Here is a 22652-nt window from a genome sequence, read left to right as displayed (position 1 = left end):
GCCAGCAGGGACAGGAAAAAGACCCTCTTGTCCTCAGAATGCAACAATCAAGATTAAAACCGGTCAGCACGTCGGCTCCCTGAAAAGAAGAGAGATAATAAAAGTGTACATGGGGGCTTCTGTGACTGGCTGGAAGTTTCCACTGCATGTATGGAAAATGGTACGGGCCCCCGTGTCCTGTGAGCTGTGGGAGAGAAAGCCCTAGAATGCAAGCTCATGACCAAAGCCACACACACACACACACACACACACCCTACAGGACATACATGTTTTGAGTTAAGTATCTTATATATCACAGCTCATAAAACTTGAGACCAAACCCAGAGCAAAAATATGAAAAGAAAGCTAGAGATAATAGAAGAAAAGCTTAGTTTTTGAGTTTTGCTTTTCTGTGGATATTATATTCCCCTTCTAAAATATCATTTTTTAATTCTGATATTCCTCAGTAATAATGGTAATACATTTAAAACAACTGGTATGAGGCAGAGGACAGAAACCATATGTTTGCACTCATAGGTCTAGCAGGAAAAGAGAGACCTAATGGAGAACCAGGGGGAGCGGAGGAGGGAGAGAGAGTTGGGGAGAGAGAGGGATGCACAACTTGAGAGACTATTGAATGCTGAGAATGAACTGAGGGTTGAGGGGGAAGGGGGAGGGGGGAAAAGAGGTGGTGGTGATGGTGGAGGGCACTTAAGGGGAAGAGCACTGGGTGTTGTATGGAAAACAATTTGACAATAAAATATTATGGAAAAAAATAAAACAACTGGTATGTGTATTGCTCCTATCACTACTTAAAATTATTCCACATTATGATTTTCTTAAATATGTAATGGGAAGAGTTTTGGTGTTATAAGACTATATAGACCATCATTGGGGCATCTGGGTGGCTCCATAGGTTAAGCATTTGACTTCGGCTCAGGTCATGATCTCATGGTTTGTGAGTTCGGCCCCTGCTCTGCACTGGCAGTGTGGAGCCTGCCTGGGATTCTCTCTCCCTCTCTTTCTGCCCCTACCCTGTCATCTCTCTCTCTCTCTTGCTTTCTCTCTCTCTCTCAAAAATAAATATTTTTTAAAAAAAGACTATATAAATCATCTCAGCTTGCATATTATTTGGAACTTTAGTTCTTAACTAAAAGCATGATGTATTTGTTTTTTAACAGTTATTCATTTTTAAGAGACAAAGACAGAATGTGAGGGGAAGAGAGAGAGGGAGACACAGAATGTGAAGCAGGCTCCAGGCTCTGAGCTGTCAGCACAGAGCCTGACATGGGGCTCAAACTCGCAGATGGCGAGATCATGGCCTGAGCTGAAGTTGGACGCTTAACTGACTAAGCTAACCAGGCACCCATGTGTTTGTTTTTTAACTGAGGTAAAATTAGTATGTAATACTTAAGTTTTAGGCATCCAACATTATAGTATGACATCTGTATTTGTTACAAAGTGATCACCTCTGAAAGTCCAACTAGCATCCATCACCATACATTTGACCCCCTTCATCCATCTGATCCACCTCTCCCCCCTCCCCTCTGGTAACCACCAATCAGCTCTTTGTGTCTATAAGTTTTTTCTTTTGTTTGCTCACTTCTTTTCTTTTCTTTTTAGATTCCACATGAGTGAAATCATATGTTTTTTGTCTTTCTTCTTCTGATTCATTTTACTAAACATAACACCCTCAAGTCTATCCATATTGTTGCAGATAGCAAGACTGCAATATTTTTTTATGACTAATATCCCATTGTCAGCGTGTGTGTGTTCACATGCACACACCGCCACCTCTTTATCCATTCATCCATTGATGGACACTAAGGTTGCTTCCATATCTTGACTATTGTAAATAATGCTGCAATAAACATAGGGGTGACATGTCTTTTTGAATTAGTGTTTTCTTACTCTTTGGATAAATACCCAGAAGTGGAATAGCTGTGTCATATGGTAGTACTATTCTTAATGTTTTGAGAAGTAAACATATTTCTGAACCAATTTACATTCCCACCAACAGTGTACAAGGTTTCCCTTTCCTCCACATCCTTGGAAATACTTGTGTTTTTTTTTTCAATGGTAGCCTCAGCAGTGTGAGGTGACATCTCATTGTAGTTTGGATTTGCATTTCCCTAATAATTGATGATGCTGAACAAACACAATGTGTTTTTGCCTCCAGAGAACATTGCCAGTCTCATGCATAAAGAAAGGAGTCTCCAGGCACTTAGATGGCTCAGTTGGTAGAGCGTCCAACTCTTGATCTCAAGTCTTGATATCAGAGTCATTATCATTAGTTCAATCCCCACATTGGGCATGGAGTCTACTTTAAAAAGAAAAAAGGGAGTCTCAACATCACTAATTCTTTTTTTCTAAGAGAATATATCATGAAAAATGACAATAGAAATTGCTCATCTTGATAGCTATTAAGTGCGACTAATGGAACAAAGAACTCTCAGGTACAAATTTTATTTGAGTAATTTGGGGGATTAAAAATAATTTACAGATGACATGATACTATCTATAGAAAGTCCTAAAGACTCCAACCAAAAACTGTTAGAATAAGTGAATTCAGTAAAGTTGCAGATCACAAAATTAATGTACAGCAATTGGTTGCATTTCTATACACTTACAATGAAGTAGCAGAAAGAGAAATTTAGAAACAATTCCATTTATAATTGCACCAAAAAGAATACAATACCTAGGAATAAACTTAACCAGGGAGGTGAAAGACCTATACTCTGAAAATTATAAAACATTGATGAGAGAAACTGAGGACATCACAAACAAATGGAAAGGCATTCCATGCTCATGGATTGGAAAAGTCTTGTTAGAATATCCATATTACCACTACCCAAAGCAGTCTACACATTCAATGCAATCCCTGTCAAAATAGCACCAGCATTCTTCAAAGAGGTATAACAAACTACTCTAAAATTTGTATGGAACCAGAAAAGACCCTGAATAGCCAAAGTAATGTTGAAAAAGAAAACCAAAGCTGGCGGCATCACAGTTCCTGACTTCAAGGTGTAATCAAGACAGTACAGTAATCATCAAGACAGTATAGTAATCATCAAGATAGTATAGTACTGGCACAAAAGCAGACACATAGATCAATGGAACAGACCTGAGAACCAAGAAATACATAACTAACTAATTGTTGACAAAGCAGGAAACAATATCCAATATCCAATTTAACAAATGGTGCTGGGAAAACTGGACAGCAATGTGCAAAAGAATGAAACTGGACCACTTTCTTACACTATACAGACAAATACATTTAAAAATGGATGAAAGACCTAAATATAAGACATGAAACCATCAAAATCCTAGAGGCAGCAATCTTTTTGAACTCAGCCGCAGCAACTTTCTACTAAACATGTCTCTGGGGGCAGGGGAAACAAAAGCAAAAATGAACAATTGGGACCTTGTCAAGATAAAAAGCTTCTGCACAGTGAAGAAAACAATCAACAAAACTAAAAAGCAACCAATGGAATGGGAGAAGACGTTTTTAAATGATATATCTGATAAAGGGTTAGCATCCAAAATTTATAAAGAACTTATCAAACTCAACACCCAAAAAACCAAATAATCCAATTAAGAAATGGGGAGAAGACATGAACACTTTTCCAAAGAAACATCCAGATGGCAAATAGACACATGAAAAGATGCTCAGCATCACTTACCATCAGGGAGATACAAATCAAAACCACAATGAGAAATCCTTATACCTTTCAGAATGGCTAGAATCAAAAAGGCAAGAAACAAGTGTTGGTGAGGATGTGAAGAAAAAAGGAAACCTCGTGCATTGTTGGTGGGAATGTATATTGGTATAGTCATTGTGGAAAACACTACAGAGTTTCCTCAAAAAACTAAAAACAACACTACCATCTGGTCTAGTAATTCTATTACTGGGTATTTGTCCAAAGAAAATGAAAACAGAAATTCAAAAAGACACATGCACCTCAATGTTTATTGTAACATTAATTACAACAGCCAAGGTATGTATGCAGCCTAAGTCTCCATTTATAGATTAACGGATAAAGAAGTGGCATACATACAGACACGCACACACACAAACATATATACACAAAGAGTACTCAGCCATAAAAAAGATTTTCTTGCCATTTGTGACAACATGGATGGATATAAAAGGCATTACGCTAAGTGAGACAAGTCAGATAGAGACAAATACCCTGTGATTTCACTCATGTAGAATCTATGTCTTTTCTAGAATTTCATGTAAATGGAATCATAAGGCATGTAGTCCTTTGTATTTGGCCTCTTAAATGTAATGTCATGTTTTTGAGTCTCACTCGTGGTGAGATAGTAAAAAATATGCATTGGTCTCTGCCCCTGGTACCTGGCAAAGAACTTCTAAAACCCCTGCAATTCCCTAAGTGATAAGTGCACGAGGAGCACCTTTCACTCTCTTGAGTCAGCTCTTGGTGGGATTCTGGATGGGGGCTGGTCACCAGAAAGATCAAACCCTGGTAAGAAGCTTGCAATCCTAAGGTCCCTCTGTGGCCTCCCACTTCTCCAGAGAATAGAGAGAGACTGGAAACAGAGTTAATAATTGATCAAGCTTACATGAGAAAGCCTTCACAAAATCCCAGTAGTGGGGGGTCAGAGAGCTTCGAGGTCGGTGAACTCATCCACACCAGCAGAGTAGCACACCCCACCACTGCAGGGACAGAGCTCCTACAGACCCTTCAAGATCCTGCTCTACATATCTCTTCCTCTGGCGGTTCATCTGTATCCTTTATCTTTAAAACAAAATTAGTAAACATACGTAAATCCTTCTCTGAGTTTTATGAGCTGCTGTAGCAAATTTTAGCAAACCCCAAAGTGGGGTTCAGTCAGAGCACAAGTGATAACCTAGGTTTCCACTGGCATCTAAAGTTGAAGGGAAGGAGTTTTGGGGGACCGAGTCCTTGGCCTGTGGGAGCTGACACTCTCTCTAGGTCACGTTAGAATTGAATTAAATTGTAGGATACCCAGTTGGTGTCACAAGTTGTTTGTTGGAGGTTCTTTCTCCACACCTTTAGTGACCAGAAGTGTCAGAAGTGAAGTGTTCTAGGTGACAGTTGAGAAGACACACCGGAAGTAAACACAATAGGGGAGAGCTGAATGTTTCCTTGTACAAGAAGGAAAAACCTGAGGTTTTTTTTTCATTTTTATCCATGTCGTGTTATTCAATATTTTGTTCCTTCTTATTGCTGAGTAGTGGTCGATTGTATGGCTAGGTCACAAATTGTTTATCAGTTGGTAGAGATTTAGGTAATTTTCTTAGGGCTATTATGAATAAAGTTACTATAAACACATATGTACATGCTTTCATTTCTCCTGGGTAAATACTTAGAAGAATATTTACTGGGTCATATGATGAGTGCATGGTTAACTTTATAAGAAACTGTCAAACTGTTTTTTTAAGTAGCTGTATCATTTTGTATCACTACCAATGGTATAGGAGAATTCCAGCTCTTTGCCAAACTTTAGTATTTAGCCATTTCAGTGGATGCATAGTGAGTGGTATTTCATTGATAGTAATTGCATTTTCTTGATGCCTAAGAATGTTAGGTATCTTTCCATGTGGTTATTTTTGTTCCTATAAGTTCTTTGGGTGAAGTGATTTTTTTTTCACATTGGAAAAAACGAGTTGTTAGAGTGCTTACATATTCTGGGGAAAGCTATTAAATATGCTTTGTAAATACTTTCTACTGCTCTGCAGTTTGCCTTTTAGTTTTCTAAAGTGTCTTTTTTTAAAATATTTTATTTATTTTTGAGAGAGAGAGAGAGAGACAGTGTGAGCAGGGGAGGTTCTAGAGAGAGAGGGAGACACAGAATCTGAAACAGGCTCCAGGCTCTGAGCTAGCTGTCAGCACAGAGCCTGATGCTGGGCTCGACCCCATGAACCACGAGATCATGACCTGAGCCAAAGTCAGACGCTCAACCAATTAAGCCACCCAGGCGCCCCTAAAGTGTCTTTTGAAGAGCCAAAAGTTTTCATTTTTATGAAATCCAGTGTACTGTTTCTTTTATAGTTCCTGCTGTCTCCTATTTAAGAAAAGTTTGCCTAACACAAATCATTAAGATTTTTCTCCTATGTTTTCTTCTAGAGGATTTATCATTTGAGTTCTTACATTTACGTCTATGCTCCATTTTGAGATTTATTTTGTTTGTATAAGGGGTGCAATAAGGGTCATGGTTAACATTTTCTCTGGGAATATCCAGGTTTCCCTGTAACTACCTGTATTAGTTGGAAAGATTATCCTTCTCCTCTACTGAGTTGTCTTGAAAACTCTGCAGAAAATCAAGTGACCACAGAAGCCTAAGTATATTTCTGGAATATCTATTGTATTCCATTGGTTTCTTTGTCTTTACACCAATGCCAGCTACACTGCTTGCTTACTGTGGTTTTATAATACAACCTGAAATCAGGTAGTGTTAGTCCTCTGACTTTGTTCTGTTTCAAAATTGTTTTGCCTCTCTAGATCCTTTGCATTTCCATTTAACCTTCACAATCTGTCAATGTCTACAGAAAAACCTTCTAGGGTTTTGATTGGGATGGGATTAAATAGATCAACTTGGAGAGAATGGCTATCTCAACAACATAGGGTCTTGTGATGCATAAGCATCTTATCTGTCTCCATTTACTTAGGGTTTCCTTAATTTCTCTCAGCAATATTTTGTATGTGTCCACAGAATGTTTTTCTAGAACTTCCTAGCTTTTGAATCCAATGGTTACTTTCAGTCTCACTCCTATTAGACCTCTTTAGTGCCCAACACTGGACTGTTATTTCTTTCTTTAGGCACTTTCCTCCTTGGACTTTGGGTCCTAGCCCTCCCTTTATCTTCCTTCTATCCTTTGGATGGTCCTATCTTGTTCTCCCATAGGTGCTCTCCCTGTTTCACAGGAAGGCGGTCAGAGATGCTCCAGCTAGCTGCAGTTAAATGGTCATCTGTGTTGGTGAAGAACTGTTCTGAAAGGAAGTCTTCTCTTGGATCTTTTAGAGAATGGTCTGCCTTCCCACCAGCAGCTGTGGGATGATGACATTTTTAGAAAAGTGTCTTTAAAGAGATACCATTCTTGGAGAGGGTAAGTCTGGAGACTGTGGGGGAAAGTGCTATGTTGGAAAACCTAGCAGTTTTGCAGGATTTCCAACTGGCCATGTTAGCCTATTGAGCTCTCCAAGGTTTTCTTTGGGTTACTTTTTTTAATCATGCCCATTAAAAAAAATACTGAAATTTACATAACATAAAATTACCATTTTAAAGTCAACATCTCAGTGGTCTATCCCTAGTCCCCCCTACTCCTAACCCATGACAACCACCAATCTATGTCATTTCTCTATGGATTTATCTATTATGGGTATTTCATAAGGAATCATACCATATATGTGACCTTTCATGGCTGGCTTTCACTTACCATAATGGTTTGGAGGTTCTTGAGTCACTCTTTTTACTGTTATATTTTGTTAAACTGTTCTCTGTCCCTTAATCCCTGGTTACCCAGCCTGTCCCATGGAACTTTAGTACATAATTGACAACATTAACAGTAATATGCAAACAGCAATAATGTCTTAGGGATGGTGATGGGTGTTGTTTGGCCGTTAGTTCTCCCAGCATTGGCACCAAGTGCAGACAAAGTTAGGCAATGTTACACTTGACATTTCATCAAGAAAAAGCAACCACAGAATATCCCAAACTTCATTAGCAAGATGCTACCATACGATGCTTTCAGAAAAAAGGGCAGAGAAAGATGACAAGAACTGGCAGTTGGGAGCCAGCTCTGGAGCCTCAGACCCGCGCAAGGGATACAAAAAATTGTGTCCTCGGACCTCTGTCTCCATGCTTTAAACCCGGCTGCAGCAGTTAACGTAGAGTGGCACCTTGTGTGGGCTCGTCAGCTCTACTAGTAAGCTAAAGTGGCTCCACTTTAGTGAGGATCAGAACAAACCTTCCTGCATTCTGGTCAAGCATACGTTAACCTTCAGGGGTCCTGGAACCTGGAACCCGGATCCGGAGGGAAATCATTGCAGGAGCATAAACAGGATGGATCGCCAGAGGAGTCCATGTTGTCAGCAGTCCTACAGTCCCACTTCGGAGTTGTCATGTGGCAACGAAGTAATGTTTGTGAAAGGGAAAAACACATGCTCTTGTACTGCAATCGGTGCTTACAGCCTCCTCAGCAAACAGGTTCTGGTTTAAAAAACGCAGCCAAACGACAGTTTTCTCATCTGCCTTCCTCTACGCACTATGAGCGTCCAAAGACAAGTCCTACACGTCCTACAAGTCCAACACGGAAACAGCTGATCAGGTTTGCCAGCCTGGGGACTCAGTCGAGCAGTTCTAACTGAACCCGGCCAAGGCAAGCCAAGTCCCAGCAGCCGTGGCCCAGGCTCCGCCCCTCTGCGCCCATTGGCTCATTTAATTCACGCCGCACCTCCTGCCGCGGGGCCGGCGGCGTGCTCAGTTTGCAGCTGCCTTGGCTTGAATTGTCCGGGACTGTCAGGGCCGGGACGCGTCCTCCGCCCGTAGCGGCCATGAGCACCCCAGCAGTGCCCCGGGAGCTACAGCTGCCTCCGAGCCAGAGGGCCCAGCCCGAGTTCAGAGGTGAGGAGCCGCGGTGGCGGGAGCGGCGCGACCCGCAGGTGCCTCGTTTGACGGAGAGGATGGGGACTCGGACGACCGTGGCGGAGGGGGTAACTCGGACTCAGCGGCCGGGGGCCTCGGGTACCCCGGCCTCAGTCCTGACCAGTTGCGTCAGAAGCCTGGACAGATCGCTCGGCCCCTAGCAGCTGCATCCTTGGCATTTGCGAAATGGACAACCAGAGCGGTTGCCCGGTTCGTGGTGTTAGTGTGGGGGTTGAACGCCTTCCTTGCGGTCGTTAATGGCTGGGCGTGACCCAATGGCGACAAGGACGGGCCTGCGAGGAGTTCGTTTAGCTAGGGAGGGTGCGCGACACTCCAACCGGTCCCCCTCGGGACCCGCGGGGCGGGGCCGCACCCGGGCCGAGAGCCGACTGCGCTTGCGCAAGGCGCTCCGGCCTCCAGAACGCAAGTATTTGGGGGAGGCGGGGCTGCTTCATCTAATCCAAATTTAAGACTATCAATTTTGTGTAAGTCCAGGGTTGGCTGGGTCTTCAGAAATAATGTTAGTTCTTTGTCCTCTACATGGGAAAGCGGAGGAAAGAAACTCTCACCCAACCCAGTTCTGGTAAATTACAACTTAGAGATGGTGTCTCGTGTCTGCTATTTAGTTTCTTAAAGCCTGACTTTCAGTAACCCTGTATTGAAAATGATGTTCTCCAGATTTTTCACGTTCAGAAGACAGAAAATGTAATTCTTGTGCAGTGGTTGTGGGCACCTTTTACGCTAACAATTTCTTAAAAATGGGACTATTTCTCAAAGGCAATACTGAATTGAGAAATTTTCTTTTATATACAAGATGTGATCTCTAGTAGAACATTTTTTGAAAAAGTGCGTTTAGTGAATATTTATTTGATGTTATCGTTGTAACAAGAGTTGGCTTGTCACCTTTTCCTTATTTAGAACAAAGAAGACAGAAACTCAAGGAACATATGTTAAAAAGAAAAACATTTTTTGCATGCAAAGAGGAAAATCACATATCCAGGTGAGGTCAAATTTTCTCATTTCAGATCTGTAAAATTAGAGCTGTCCAATAAAAATATATTGGGAGCCACAATTGTACTGTAATTTTAAATTTTCTAGTAGCCGCATTTGAAAAGTTTTTTTAAAGGTGAATTCTATATGTTCCGTACTCTACATGTTATAATTTCAACATGTTAATTCTTAAATGTTATTAAGAAATTTTGCATTCTTTTTTGGTACTGAGTGTTCAAAATCTGGTATTTTACACTTTCACAAAGTGTTTGTATATATCAAAATACTGACTGTGGTTTATACAGTGCTGCAGAGGTTGGTCTTTCTTAATTTAGCAAAGTTTTCATTGTGTATGTGTGTGTGTGAGAGAGAGAGTGTGATTAGGACTGGAATCTGTAAGTCTGCCACTACAACTGTGTAACCTCTGGGGAGTGACATGGCCTCTTTGAGTCCATTTACTTTATTACAATGGGACAGTAATGTGTGTTTCTTGGGGATTAAATGAACTAGTGAATGCAGTGTGCTATGCCTGTTGTATAGTGAGAGCCCAAGAAGTGATGGCTATTATTTCATGATATCTCAGTGGTTTTACGCACAGAGGATTGGTTCTTCAGTTGTTCTCTTCTCCTGATTTCTCTAGTTTCTTTCTATGGTTATTGATATATTTTGTTTCTGGGAATGCTTCATATCTTCCTCATGGCTAAGAGTGGTCAGATTGTGTTGATATTTAGGAAGTAGAGATGACAGGACTTGGTCATGGAAGGGTATGAGATGTGAAAGAAAGTAGTTTAAGATGACCCTGAATGTTCCAGATGAAGAGATACCATTCAATCCAAACATGTCCCTTCTGCCCTATTGAGGAAGGGGAAATGCTATAAAGCACATTCTTATGTTAGTTTTCAGCTAGAATATAAATAGTAGATTAAGGGGTATATCAAGTTGAATTTATTAATTTGATAGCTGTGTTATAGTTATGTAAGAGAAAATCACTACTTTTAGGAAATGAACCTTGAAGCATTTGGGGGTAAAGAGCAGTAATATATATATATCTTAACTTGAAAGGTTCAGTTAGAAAACATCATACATACTCCACACATACACATGTTCAGAAACAATGCAAATGATAACGCAAATGGAATAAAAGGCTATCACTAAACAAATCTGGGAAAACAGTATATGGATGTTCTTTGAACTATTTCTAATTTGGCAACTTTATGTAAGTTGGACATGAATTCCAAATTTTTAATGATCTTTTTAACTTCACATCAATGTTACTTTACTTTAAATGTTTTACACTTACATGTAAATGGTTTACATTTTCTTTCACAAAGTCCACATTTCTTCATTTAAAACAAAAAGGTGGTCCTAGATTTTTTATTTGAATAACTGAGTGGACAGCGATACCATATATGGAGATGGGGAAGGCTGAGGGAGGAGTGAGGGAATCAGGAGCTCTGGGCCGTGCTAAGTTTGAAGTACCGACAAGATATCCACGTGGAAATGCCAAAGGGTTACGTGTCTGAAGGGCTGTGTTGAGATTGGGACCAGGGACATGAACATGGGAATTACCAGTTTATAGATGGTATTTATTTAAAACCTTGAGGGGGAATAAGATTACTAGAGAGTAAGCAGAGAATATTAATTCGAGTAAGACAGAGCATGACTTCCAACTACTTACTTAAATAAGGAATCTAACTGGGTCATGGTACTTCTAATTATACACAATGGGAAAAAAGAATTCTGAAAAATTTCTGGCTTTACAAGAAATCTCACAAGTGCTGTATTTATTCCTTTCAGAAAACACGTCAATTTAAATATCATTATTTGAGCAACAAATTGCTAAATATACAAGCAATCAGAGTTGCAGGTTTTCAAAATGAAATCATTCTATTTTACAATCTCTAGTGTGGGTACTTTAAGATTCCTATGCTTAGATAATGCTTGTGAGGACGGTTTTATAATAACAAGATAGAATAGCATTTTATATATATATTCAGATATATTTTCATATAACTCTCCATACCAGACAGGTGAATAAGCTAGATTCTCCTTATCCTGATTTGTTTATTTTTTTTTAGCTAGGAGTTAAAAAGGTCAGCAATTTTAAGACCAAGGACTAGGATTCTGTTTGCACCGACAGAAAAAGAGGAGTCCCCGAGAAGTATAAAACTAAAATAAAAAGGCAAAAGGACAGTTTAAAATTTAAATGCAGCTTTGAGCCCTGGCGAGGTCAGGAAGAAGAGAGACAGACCTGAAAGAAGCGGACCACTGAGGTGGGGGGAAAAGGAGCAGCGTTGGTGATCAGGCAGCAGAGTAAGAGTGTTGAAAGAAAGAATGACTACCTGTGTCGGGTGCTGCTGAAAGATGCAGTCAGCTGAAAACAGAATTGGTCCCTGAGTGGTAGAAACATGGAAGGAGATGACACTAGGAGCCTCCAGTAGAAGGGTGACGGCACATTCCCAGTGGACATGGGCCGGGGAGAGAATGTAATGGGACAACATGGTGACAGTGTGTGTCAACTTTTGAGGAGTTTTGCTATAAAGCTGAAAGGGAATGTGGGGTTTAAGGCTTTTAAAATGAGATATATATTGTGTTTATATGCTGATGGGAATGACATAGCAGAGGGGCAAGTTCATGGTGCAGAAGAATGAATACATAATCCCAGGAACAAAGATCCTGAGTGGGTATGCAGGAGAGCACAGGTGGAGGGTTTGCCTGTGGGTCAGCATGGTGTCAGTTCATCCACCAAGGAAGGCAGAATGTATGGGTAAAGAGGCACACAGGCTGGCCATCTTTGGTGGAAGAAGGAAGGGCTAATTCTTGTTAAGATCGATTCTGATTTTCTCAGTGAGATAACATCACAGTATACCATAAGCCCAGAAGTAATTGGGGGTCTGATTAGTTAAGGTACCACATTGGGAGCACCTGACAGATTAACCGTGTGCATCCTCTCCCATCCCACACCAGACCAGTGAATAACCAGACCAGTCAATAATAAGAGGCGTATTTACCATCGGCCAGTGAATGCAGGAGCCCACACTGGGCAGACATTATTCTGTTCAGTGACACATCTTTTTTTCTTAATTTTTTAAAATGTTTTTTAATTTATTTTTGAGAGAGAGAGTGAGTGTGAGCAAGGGAGGGTCAGAGAGAGGGAGACACAGAATCTGAAGCAGGCTCCAGGCTCTCAGCTGTCAGCCCAGAGCCTGACGTGGGGCTTGAACCCATGAATCATGAGGTGACCTGAGCCAAAGCCAGTTCTGAGCCTGACTGAGCCACCCATGTGCCCTTCATTGACACATCTTGACTTTGCCATCATTCAAAATGTGTAGTACAAGCTCTGTCAACATTCTGCCCCTTGTCTGAGCCGACTAAGCAAGAAGATGTGAAAAGCAATTTAACTCAAGTTATCAACTGTAGGGGTAACACCTTTTGTTGATTCTAAAATGTACCCTTTTTTACATTTTAGCATCTCTGAACTTGGCAGCTTAGAATCAGTGGCATGTCTAAATTGACCCTGTTTTTTTTTCTTTATGGAATGCAAATTGTTACAATGACTTGCTAAGAGAATCTCCTGGCCTGCACTAACCAGTCTATATCTGTTCAAAGGAGTGTAGGTCAAATTCTTGAGGAAGCTTTTGTTTTATATACACATTCTAAATGCATTGCCATCTAGAAACTGAAGTCCATATTTGTAATGAATTGGGCTGTCAGTGTGTATGCAAAATTTTGGATTTCTTTTGGAAGGGCTATTTTTTCTTATTACTTTTTTAAATCAAAATACAATTATCATATTAGTTTTAGGTATACATCACAGTGATTTGACAGTTGTACACATTAAATGCTTACCATAGTTAAGTGTAGTTACTTTCTGTCACCATACAAAGTTACTACAATGTTATCAACTATAATTCCTATTTTATACTTTTCATTCCCGTAACTTATCATATAAGCAGAGGTTTGTACCTTGTAACTCCCTTCACCTATTTTCATCTGTCTCCCCACCACTCTCCTCTGAGGTGACCATAGTTCTCTGTATATGAGTCCGTTTCTATTTTTTGTTTGTTTGTTGTTTGTTTTTGTTTTGTATTTTTAGATCCCACATTTAAGTGAAATCATATGGTGTCTTCTTTCTTCAGCTACCGTATTTCGCTTGGCAGAATACCTTCAGGGTCCTTCCACGTTGTCACAAATGGCAAGATTTTCTTTTTCACGGCTGAGTCATATTCCAGTGTTTATATATGCCACGTCTTCCTTATCCATTCATTTATCAATGGACACTTAGGCTGCTTCTATATCACGGCTATTGTGAGGAATGCTGCAGTAAACATGGGGGGCAGGGTGCATGTATCTTTTTGAATTAGTGTTTTCGTATATTCTTCAGGTAAATACCCAGAAGTAGAATTATTAGGTCATCTGGTGTTTCTGTTTTTAATTTTCTGAGAAACCTTCATGCTATTTTCCATTGGTTGCACCAATTAATATTTTCATTGCACAAGGGCTCCCCTTTCTCCACATCATTTCCAACACTTGTTATTTTTTGTCTTTTTGTTAGTAGCCATTCTGACAGGTGTGAGGTGATAGCTCATTGTGGTATTGATTTGCATTTCCCTGATGATGAGTGATGTTAAGCACCCTTCATGGGTTTGTTGACCATCTACATGTTTTTGGAAAAATGTCTGCTCAGGTCCTCTGCAAATTTTTTAATTGTGTCTTCTTCATATTGAGTTGTAGGACTTCTTTATAAATTTTGGAAGTTAACCCCTGATTTGTCAGCTCTATCACTTGTAAATAACTTCTCTCATTTAGTAGATTGCCTTTTCCTTTTGTTGATGGTTTGATACTACATAGAGGCTTTTAGTTTGATGGACTCTGTTATTTTTCCTTTTGTTTCCCTTGCCTGAGAGGACACATTGCACAAAATATGGTTAAGGCTCGTGTCCAGGACTTTCCTGCATCTTTTTCCTTTTAGGAGCTTATGGTTGCAGGTCTCACATTTAGATCTTGAGTGCATTTTGAGTTCATCTTTGTGTATGTTGTAAGAAAGTGGTCCAGTTTCCTTCTTTTGCATGTGACTGACAAGTTTTCCTAGCACTATTTATTTGAAGAAGGGCTATTTTTAATTTTTTTCTCAATGTAAATCTGTTACTAAGTTTTTAAAATTAAAGAAAGTGTTGCTTAATAAAAGTTTTGAGGACTTGTTTGAGTGACTAGTAAGAATGGTTTGGAATGAGGTTATCAAATGTGTTTACATATTCTGTGTGGAGAGGGTGTTAAATTCCTTAGCCATCTTGTTCATACTATTAAGTCACCCTATAATAAAGAAAGAAGACTTTTGCTTCAGTAATAAATAAATCTCAGCTGAGTTCTTGCCTTAATTTAAAATTGCCAAGTCAGATGATTGTTAATATCCTCCCATTTCTCCTGCCAAAGAGAAAACTCCCTTGGTCTGTGTTAAACTTTCTTTTCTTTTCTTTTTTTTTTTTAAGTAGTAGAGACCAGAAAGTGATAACCTCTAAGGGCCAGGTTCATGAAGAGACAAAAGTTCCGAAATTTAAGACAAAAATGGTAAGATATGGACATAGCCCTTATAAACTACCCCTTTCCCCCCTTTTCCCTTTCCTAAACTCTTAAAGAAATGAGTTCTGAAATACTGATTTGTCCTAACTCACTCTTTTAGGCTGGTAAAGAAAATGTCCGTAGACCTCCTGGGAACAAAAATAATATAACAATGGGAAAAAATTGTATTCCTTTAAGGCCTTCTAATGAATTAACCAACTCAACTATAGTAATTGATACACCTAATTTTGAGGATAGTAATCAAACTGGGCAATTGGTACCAATTAAAGATGGCCCTCCAGGCCAACATATGACATTAAGCCAAGTGTTTCATCTTAAAAACAACAATAATAAAAAGAAACAAATAACAATAGAAAAGCCAAAGCAAGATGCTATCATGTCCAAGAAGCTTGTGCTTGGATCTTACCGTGGTCAAATTGTTCAGTCTAAGATTAACTCATTTAGAAAGCCTCCACAAGTCGGAGAGGAGAGTTCTGCAGCAACAAAGAAACTTCCGGCTGCAGTCCCTAAAGCCACAGAGCCTCCGCGCACCAACAGCAGCACTATGACAGTCAAAAGCGATAGAGCCTCTGGCGTGATGACTACCACAAAACTTGTGAGCACTACATCTCAGAACAGACAGCTTCTGCGACCTCCTATTAGAAGTCACCGCGACAATGCTCAGGACGCCATGAGACAAGGCATCGCTAGAAGCTCTGCCAATGTTACCATTCGGAAAGGGCCTCGTGAGAAAGAATTAGTACAGTTTAACGCGGTTTCGTCTAGTGCCAAAACCAGTGCTCAGGATGGAGAAAGAAAGAAGACACTAACAAGAAGCGTGAAGTCTGAAATCATAGCCAGGCCTGTTTCGTCTTCTAACAGCAAACTGATAGAAAAGTCGAAAAATGTGGACTCTGGCAGGCATTCAATAGCAAAAGCAACTATTGATAGATCAGCTCAGCCCAAAGAAACAGCAGAAGAAAGAAAGTAAGTAGATGTAATTTTATTAGCTTAATTTTCAGTAGAGTACCTCTTGTGGTTTGACTTCCATCTCCTTGAATATATTAGAATTTGTGTGCATGTAGATTCTCTTCTGTTGTGTGCAGACAGATTTAGGTAAGTTTATGTTGCTGAACAGTATGACCTAAGTTCTTGTGCTTGAGTATGTTTCATTGGGTCTAATGGAATTTAAGTTATAATGCTGCTTAATACAATTGGGAGATATTTTATAACCCCTCTATTCTTATGGTCTTTGAGCATGTAATTAACATTGATCAATATTTCTCTTTCTTTGAACTTGTGAACTTATGTACGTGCCACTAGCATGGAACTACTTAAAGACCTGAGTTATTTTTTAGCTTCTCCTCTATCTGAGAATTCTATCATCAATGTCACAGTAATGCTTATGTCCTGCTTCTGCCCATAGAGCTCGTCTGAGTGAGTGGAAGGCTGGCAAAAGCAAAGTGCTGAAAAGGCCGCCTAGCTCAGTAGAGACCCAGCCTGAGCCTGAAGGGCCACAGGAAAACCCAGTTGGGTCCTTTTGGACTGCCCTGGTAGAAGAAGATGAACAGAGATTGTTTACTGAAAAAGTAAACAAGACATTTTCTGAATGCCTAAACCTGATTAATGAGGTACTGTCCTTATATTTGTGTAGTAGTTTATAGTTTATAAATTATCTTATAAATGTTATCTCACTAAATTATGTTGTCACTCTTTTGACCATGTACTGTGTTAGTGGTGTTATGTAGTTTTAATGTTAATTGTGAGATTGTTTTTCTTTGGCTTTTAATGGACTGCATTTTCATTGAGCTCATATTAAATTGATCAAAGAAATAATTAGGTTTTTTACTTGATTTTTTTTTTACTTGTAAATATTATGTTTCTGTAAGATGTTAACATAAAAGAGTCTGAGGGTGGATATTCACTCTCATACTTCTGTTTTTTCCATTCCTTCAGCATGTTTACATATTATTGTTTTCCACTCATTACATATTTTACCAAAGACTAGCTATATAAATTAGTCGTTATCTCACATGAAATTCAAGTTAAGCAAAATATTTCAAACAAAATTCCATTAATTGAAACCAACATCATCATGGTCTTGAACTTATTATAGAGGTTCACTATTTGGACCCAAATCCTACAGAGTTACAATAAGTCTAAAATGTTTCCTTTATGTCCCGACTACTCTTTACTCTTGGCTTTGGTCGCCGACAGTGTCCAAGACCCATAGCAAGACTGAGTATATGAGTAGGATTTCAAACCTTACTCTGGTCTTCATGAGCATCTTTAGACTTGTTGTGATTCTGAGGACCAGTGAAAATTAGAATTGGAGTCTCCCTGATTGTATTCTTAGTTCTGCTTAGCTGGGGTTTGTCATTGAAACTGTGGAATTTTTCTGCCCTACTATCTGTGTGTAGCCTTTACGTACATATACCATCACAGATTCATTTTCGTCTTAATATCAAGACCTGACAGTTTTTCAAAACCTGCAAGCTGTTCTCCCCCATAAGCATTTCGTAGATACAAAAATTCTAACTCAGGTATTGAATGGAATCCCACAATATATAAAAGCATAAACATCAAGAGTGACCAACATGTAGAGTGTTGGTCATTGTTGACTAATGTTTTTCTCAACTGTATTTCATTTTTTCCTGCCTTTGTATTTATAACTAAAATGCCTCTTGTTAGCCATTCAGAATAAGTTTGGAGTAAGGAAGAGAACAGTGACTATTTTTATGAATAATTTTCCATCAGTTTTTCCTTTCATTGTTATTGATCTTGATTATAGTAAGCTTACTTAATTGTTCATAGTTTGGAGGCTAAAGGAGATCACTCATTTCACTTCTTGCTATTTTAGGGATGTCCAAAAGAAGAAATATTGGTCATAGTGAATGACCTGATTAACAAAATTCCAGATGCCAAAAAACTTGTTAAATATTGGATATGCCTTGCACGTATTGAACCTCTCACAAGTCCTATTGAAAATATTATCACACTCTATGAGAAAGCCATTCTGGCAGGTGCTCAGGTAAGATTAAAACTTAATAATCTTTATTATTACAGCATAAAAGATTCAGAGTTATTTTGGAGCACATTACAACATAACTTGATACAAGTGTGGTTATATATCTAGTAGTAATGAATGTTTAAAGGCCACAATATTTGCATATTATAAAAACTTGTTGCTCAACCTTCTAAAAGTTGCTTGTGAACTAGTAAGAATCAGACTTAGAAGATGGACGTAAGCTGAAATGTACATTTAGTGAAAAATGCTGTGAGAAATTTTTTATCATAACATGTCATTTTGCACATTTCCTAGTTAAGAAATCTGGGATATTGAACTTTTAAAATATATTTAATGAGTATAAAACAAGTACAATTAACTTTTAAAATGTTAGCAGGTTCTGTGGCTTTGTGAGAGAACTCTTGTTTTAAGAGCATTTCTTCATGTACTATCTTTCTGCCGTATGTTTGGTCCTGCCTTCACTTAGCAAATGGCAGTCAGCTGGTTCTCTGACACAGAACCACCGTAGGGATTGGGTACCATGCCTCTCACCTCTTCCTGTTCTGTTGCTACAAATTCCTGGGTCTAGAATAAATTGTATCTCCAAGTTTTTTTTATTTGATTGGGTTTTTGTTTTAATGGGCAAATATTTCTAAAATGCATTTCCTTTTGGCCAAGTTTCTCAAAATGCATTTTTAGAGATTCTTTACAAAGGGAGTTTTTAAAAACTCTTTTCTTTAGCCTTTCATTAATAAAGGTCTACTCACTTTAGTCTACTCACAAAAAGCCAATAGGTGCTATTTGACCTTTCACCTGAGTCAAAAATCAGATATTCAGCAGCTATTCTCTCAATGGCTGTTACATATAAAGCGCTTTGCTGAAGGGAAATTGTATTTGACAGAATTCCACCAGGAAGGGGTGTTAGGGGCCGACTACATTGAACCAGAAGGGACATTAGTTAAGGTGGCTTAAGGCAGAGTAGTTAGGATGCATAACTGGGACCACACAGCTGCTCTTACACAGAAAGCAGTGTGTAAAGAAAGATGTGACACTGGAGCAGAAAGTGGAAAACAAGGATTAAAATTCACAAAAGAAAAGTGAAAGGATGAGTGAGTAGTTAAGGACTATGTTCTAGAACTAAGACTATGAGCCAGAACTTCCCTTTTGTGTAATGTCTTGACTATGTTGTGGTAGCAGTCAGAGCAGTTCAAAGGAACCTAGTAAGTACTTGTACGTTCTAGCATGTAACGGACACTTAGGGAACTGTTGAATTTGAATGAGTGAAATGTTACACTGATCAACCTTGAACATTTCAGAGATGCATTTAATAGCATGTGAAAAAAAATATAGCCATGGATGTAGGAGAAAAGGAGTAAATCTCAAATTTATATTATTAGCTCTTTAATAGAGATTAATGTTAGCTTGCTACTTGTCCATTACTTTTGTTTATATCAGACAAGCAGTTAATAGTTACCAGAGGCTTAAGAAAAATTGTGGGGAAAAGTTTTAATCTTACAGTTCTACCCTTTAAATTGGAAAAGAGTTGGGGCACCTGAATAGCTCAGTTAAGTGTCTGACTTGAGCTTGGCTTATAATCTCATGGTTCGTGAGTTCAAGCCCTGCGTCGGGCTCTGTGCTGACAGCTCAGAGCCTGGAGCCTGCTTCGGATTCTGTGTCTCCCCCTCTCTCTCTGCACCTCCCTTATTTGCACTCTGTTTCTTTCTCAAAAATAAACACTAAAAAAATTTTTTTAGTGGAAAAGAGACATTTTTAAAAATTTGAGTGGCAAAATAAGTATTTTGAGAAAAGACGGGGTCTGAAAACTGCTTTGTTCTTATTAAGGTATGAAATGTAATCACTGTTTTAAATATTTTTGACTTGAACAATCTTGTTAATGTCTGAGAATATAGAAAACTGACATTTTCTTCGTTAAAACAATTAAGCCTATTGAAGAGATGAGACATGCCATTGCGGATATTCTGACAATGAAGAGTCAAGAAAAAGTTAAACATGGTAAGTTTTTAATTTTCTTCAAGTGATTCGTGATTTTTAAAAAATTCTTTGAATTAGTTTTCTTTCATCTTTTTAAACTTTTTAAATTTGTATGTTCTTTCTCTCCTCTTACATCTGTTGGCATACCTCCAAGATTCAGTAGCTTTATGTAGTGGAAAGAAGCTTTAATTAGCTCAAATTTGTCATTGAGGGTCTGTGAAAGTTACCTTCCCTCCCTAGGCCTCAGTTTCCTATGTTAAAGCAAGGCAGTTTGATTAAATCATATCTAAAATTTTACCTATGAACTTCTGTCATCTGCTCTATGCTCTAGAGAAGCTATTCAAGAATTCTTTTTGCTAGGGGTAGTAGATAGAGGTAAGAGATTCATTAGTTGTCAGGTTTATAAAATGTAAATGTTTTCTAGATTCAGATGTATCATATTAACTGAAACATCTCTTAGTAAAAACCTCTAATAATTCCCTAATAGTCAAATCTAGAGGTCTTTTGAGATTAATGGATTTCCCAGGATGTCTCCAGTATTTCACATCTAGCATGTTTTATTTCAAACGCATTGTCTTCCCTCATTGCCTCCCCGTACCATCATCTCTTCCTTCCCAAAAAGAAAAAGACAAAAAGAAAATACTCTGTGGTTAAAGAAGCCTACACAAGAAATCGTAGGAGAGACGCCCCCAGTATACCTGCACACTCATTCGGACATGCACAGGCATTCATTTGTTAAGTCCTAACCTAGAAATAACTCTTAAATCGAGCCCTTCCTTCTCACTGCCCCCTTGCCTAGAGAAAACCACGGCTTTGTCTTTTCATCACAGATTATTCCTTTTCATTCCTTGCCATTCTAAACCATCCGTCATAGTGATCAAACCTTATTGTATCTCTGTCTCTCCAGTGAGGATTTTGTTTTACCAAACTTCTAGCATGTGAAGGTCATTACAATCCAGCTCTTCATATCTATCTGAACTCATTACCTCCCCCAACACGCCCACCTTGCTTCTTACCCTTTATTCTAAGCATGCTGGCCCTTTAATGTTGTCTTAATAGGTCATTTTCTTTTAAGCTTCATACCAAAATTGTCTTCCTTGGTCTTGTGAGTACTTGTTTCTCAAGACTCCGCCCAAGTGTCACTTGGGAAGCTCTCCCTAGCCATCTCGCTGTCTCTCACATAGAGCGAGTTATTCCATTTCATGGGCTTCTGTAACCCTTTGTTCTTAGCTCAGTTTTATAGCATTTTTCTCGTCTCATAATAATTTTCAGCTTCTTCAGGGACAGGGATGGTTTCATTCTTAACTCTGTATCTATAACCCCTAATCGTTGTCAGCAGTATTAGCCTAGGAAATGTAACGGTTAGGACATGACAGTTTGTTTTGTTGATTTTGAAAATCTGACCAACTATGAATAACTTTAATGCCTTCTGATTTTGCTCTTTATATTTGGCCAAAAGCTTTATCTATAAATATGTTTCTATAGGAGAAAATACTGAGGAGGCTTGTGCAGCCGAGGAATATACCCACGAAGTCAGCACTGGAGATAGACCGGTCAATCTGGAGTCAGGAAAACCAGAAATGGAAAAGAAAACTAGAAATGTGGTATTTCAAGATGATGAAAAAGAGCAAGATGACAAACCAAAAGATTCAACCAATGATGTTAAAACGCCTGGTACAGAAACCAGGGGGAGTTGCCTAATTAAATATAATGTGTCTACTACCCCGCACCTACAAAGGTGAGCTTTCGAAATGTAAGGTGCTGTGATTTGTTTTGATGTTTAGGAGTGATAAATACAGCATCTAAAAGTCTTCTGCTTCTAGTAAGAACTATCATTTGTTAATAAGTAAAGGTTTCAAACGTATTTGCTTTGCTTTTCCCTAAGAATTGCCATTTTGCAAAAGAAAACTTTGGGATTTTTGTACTTTAATGTCTGTATATTATTAATGACAGTAGGTTTTGGAATTGAGCAAGTAGCCAATTGCACAGATATTCAAGAATCTGCTGTGTACGTGCTGTGAGGACAAATACAGAAAGGAATAAGTTCCTAACCGCAGGTGCCTTTGGTACCTCCTTTTCTGTAAGACAGCCAATCACAGGTTGTAACATACAAGTGATAGTAAGAAAATGGCATAAAAGAACAAGTAAATAAGTTAATGTTTTTTAACTCTGGAATAATTTTGTGTCTTTTTAGTGTAAAAAAGAAGATGCAGTTCAACAAGACAGAGTCTGCATTTAAAGAGCTGAAGTTTCTAACACCCGTTAGACGTTCTCGACGCATTCAAGAGAACACTTGTAAACTGCCAGATATGTTAAAAGACCATTATCCTTGTGTGTCTTCCTTGGAAGAATTAACAGTGTTGGAAGGTGAAACCGATGCTTTTGTGTGCCGTCCCAATGCAGCGCTGTGCCCGATGTACTCAGAGCCTGGAACAGTAGAAGAGAAATAAAGCGATGATAAGAAATGGGGTTTTTATTGTTCCTGGGTATT

General features: G+C 38.9%; 1 protein-coding gene across 2 annotated transcripts in view; it reads left to right on the top strand.

Annotated features, from left to right (window-relative positions):
- Nucleotides 1-8463: 8463 nt before the first annotated feature.
- Nucleotides 8464-22652, top strand: part of CKAP2 (cytoskeleton associated protein 2) — a 15699-nt gene continuing 1510 nt past the window's right edge. Inside the window, exons 1-9 of one of the 2 annotated variants that reach the window (XM_029936827.1) lie at nucleotides 8464-8592; nucleotides 9532-9613; nucleotides 15096-15171; nucleotides 15284-16149; nucleotides 16589-16793; nucleotides 18023-18193; nucleotides 20113-20182; nucleotides 21647-21899; nucleotides 22356-22468. In XM_029936827.1, coding sequence (XP_029792687.1) covers nucleotides 8523-8592; nucleotides 9532-9613; nucleotides 15096-15171; nucleotides 15284-16149; nucleotides 16589-16793; nucleotides 18023-18193; nucleotides 20113-20182; nucleotides 21647-21899; nucleotides 22356-22468 — 1906 coding nt within the window. In that variant the 5' untranslated portion in view covers nucleotides 8464-8522. Of the gene's footprint in view, nucleotides 8593-9050; nucleotides 9099-9531; nucleotides 9614-15095; nucleotides 15172-15283; nucleotides 16150-16588; nucleotides 16794-18022; nucleotides 18194-20112; nucleotides 20183-21646; nucleotides 21900-22355; nucleotides 22631-22652 lie in introns of those variants that run through there. The other variant, XM_029936828.1, reaches the window with a different exon arrangement.

The sequence above is a fragment of the Suricata suricatta genome, chromosome 4 (genome assembly GCF_006229205.1).
Source record: "Suricata suricatta isolate VVHF042 chromosome 4, meerkat_22Aug2017_6uvM2_HiC, whole genome shotgun sequence".
NCBI classification, from domain to species: Eukaryota; Metazoa; Chordata; class Mammalia; order Carnivora; family Herpestidae; genus Suricata; species Suricata suricatta.
This window is presented reverse-complemented; position numbering and strand designations above follow the sequence as displayed.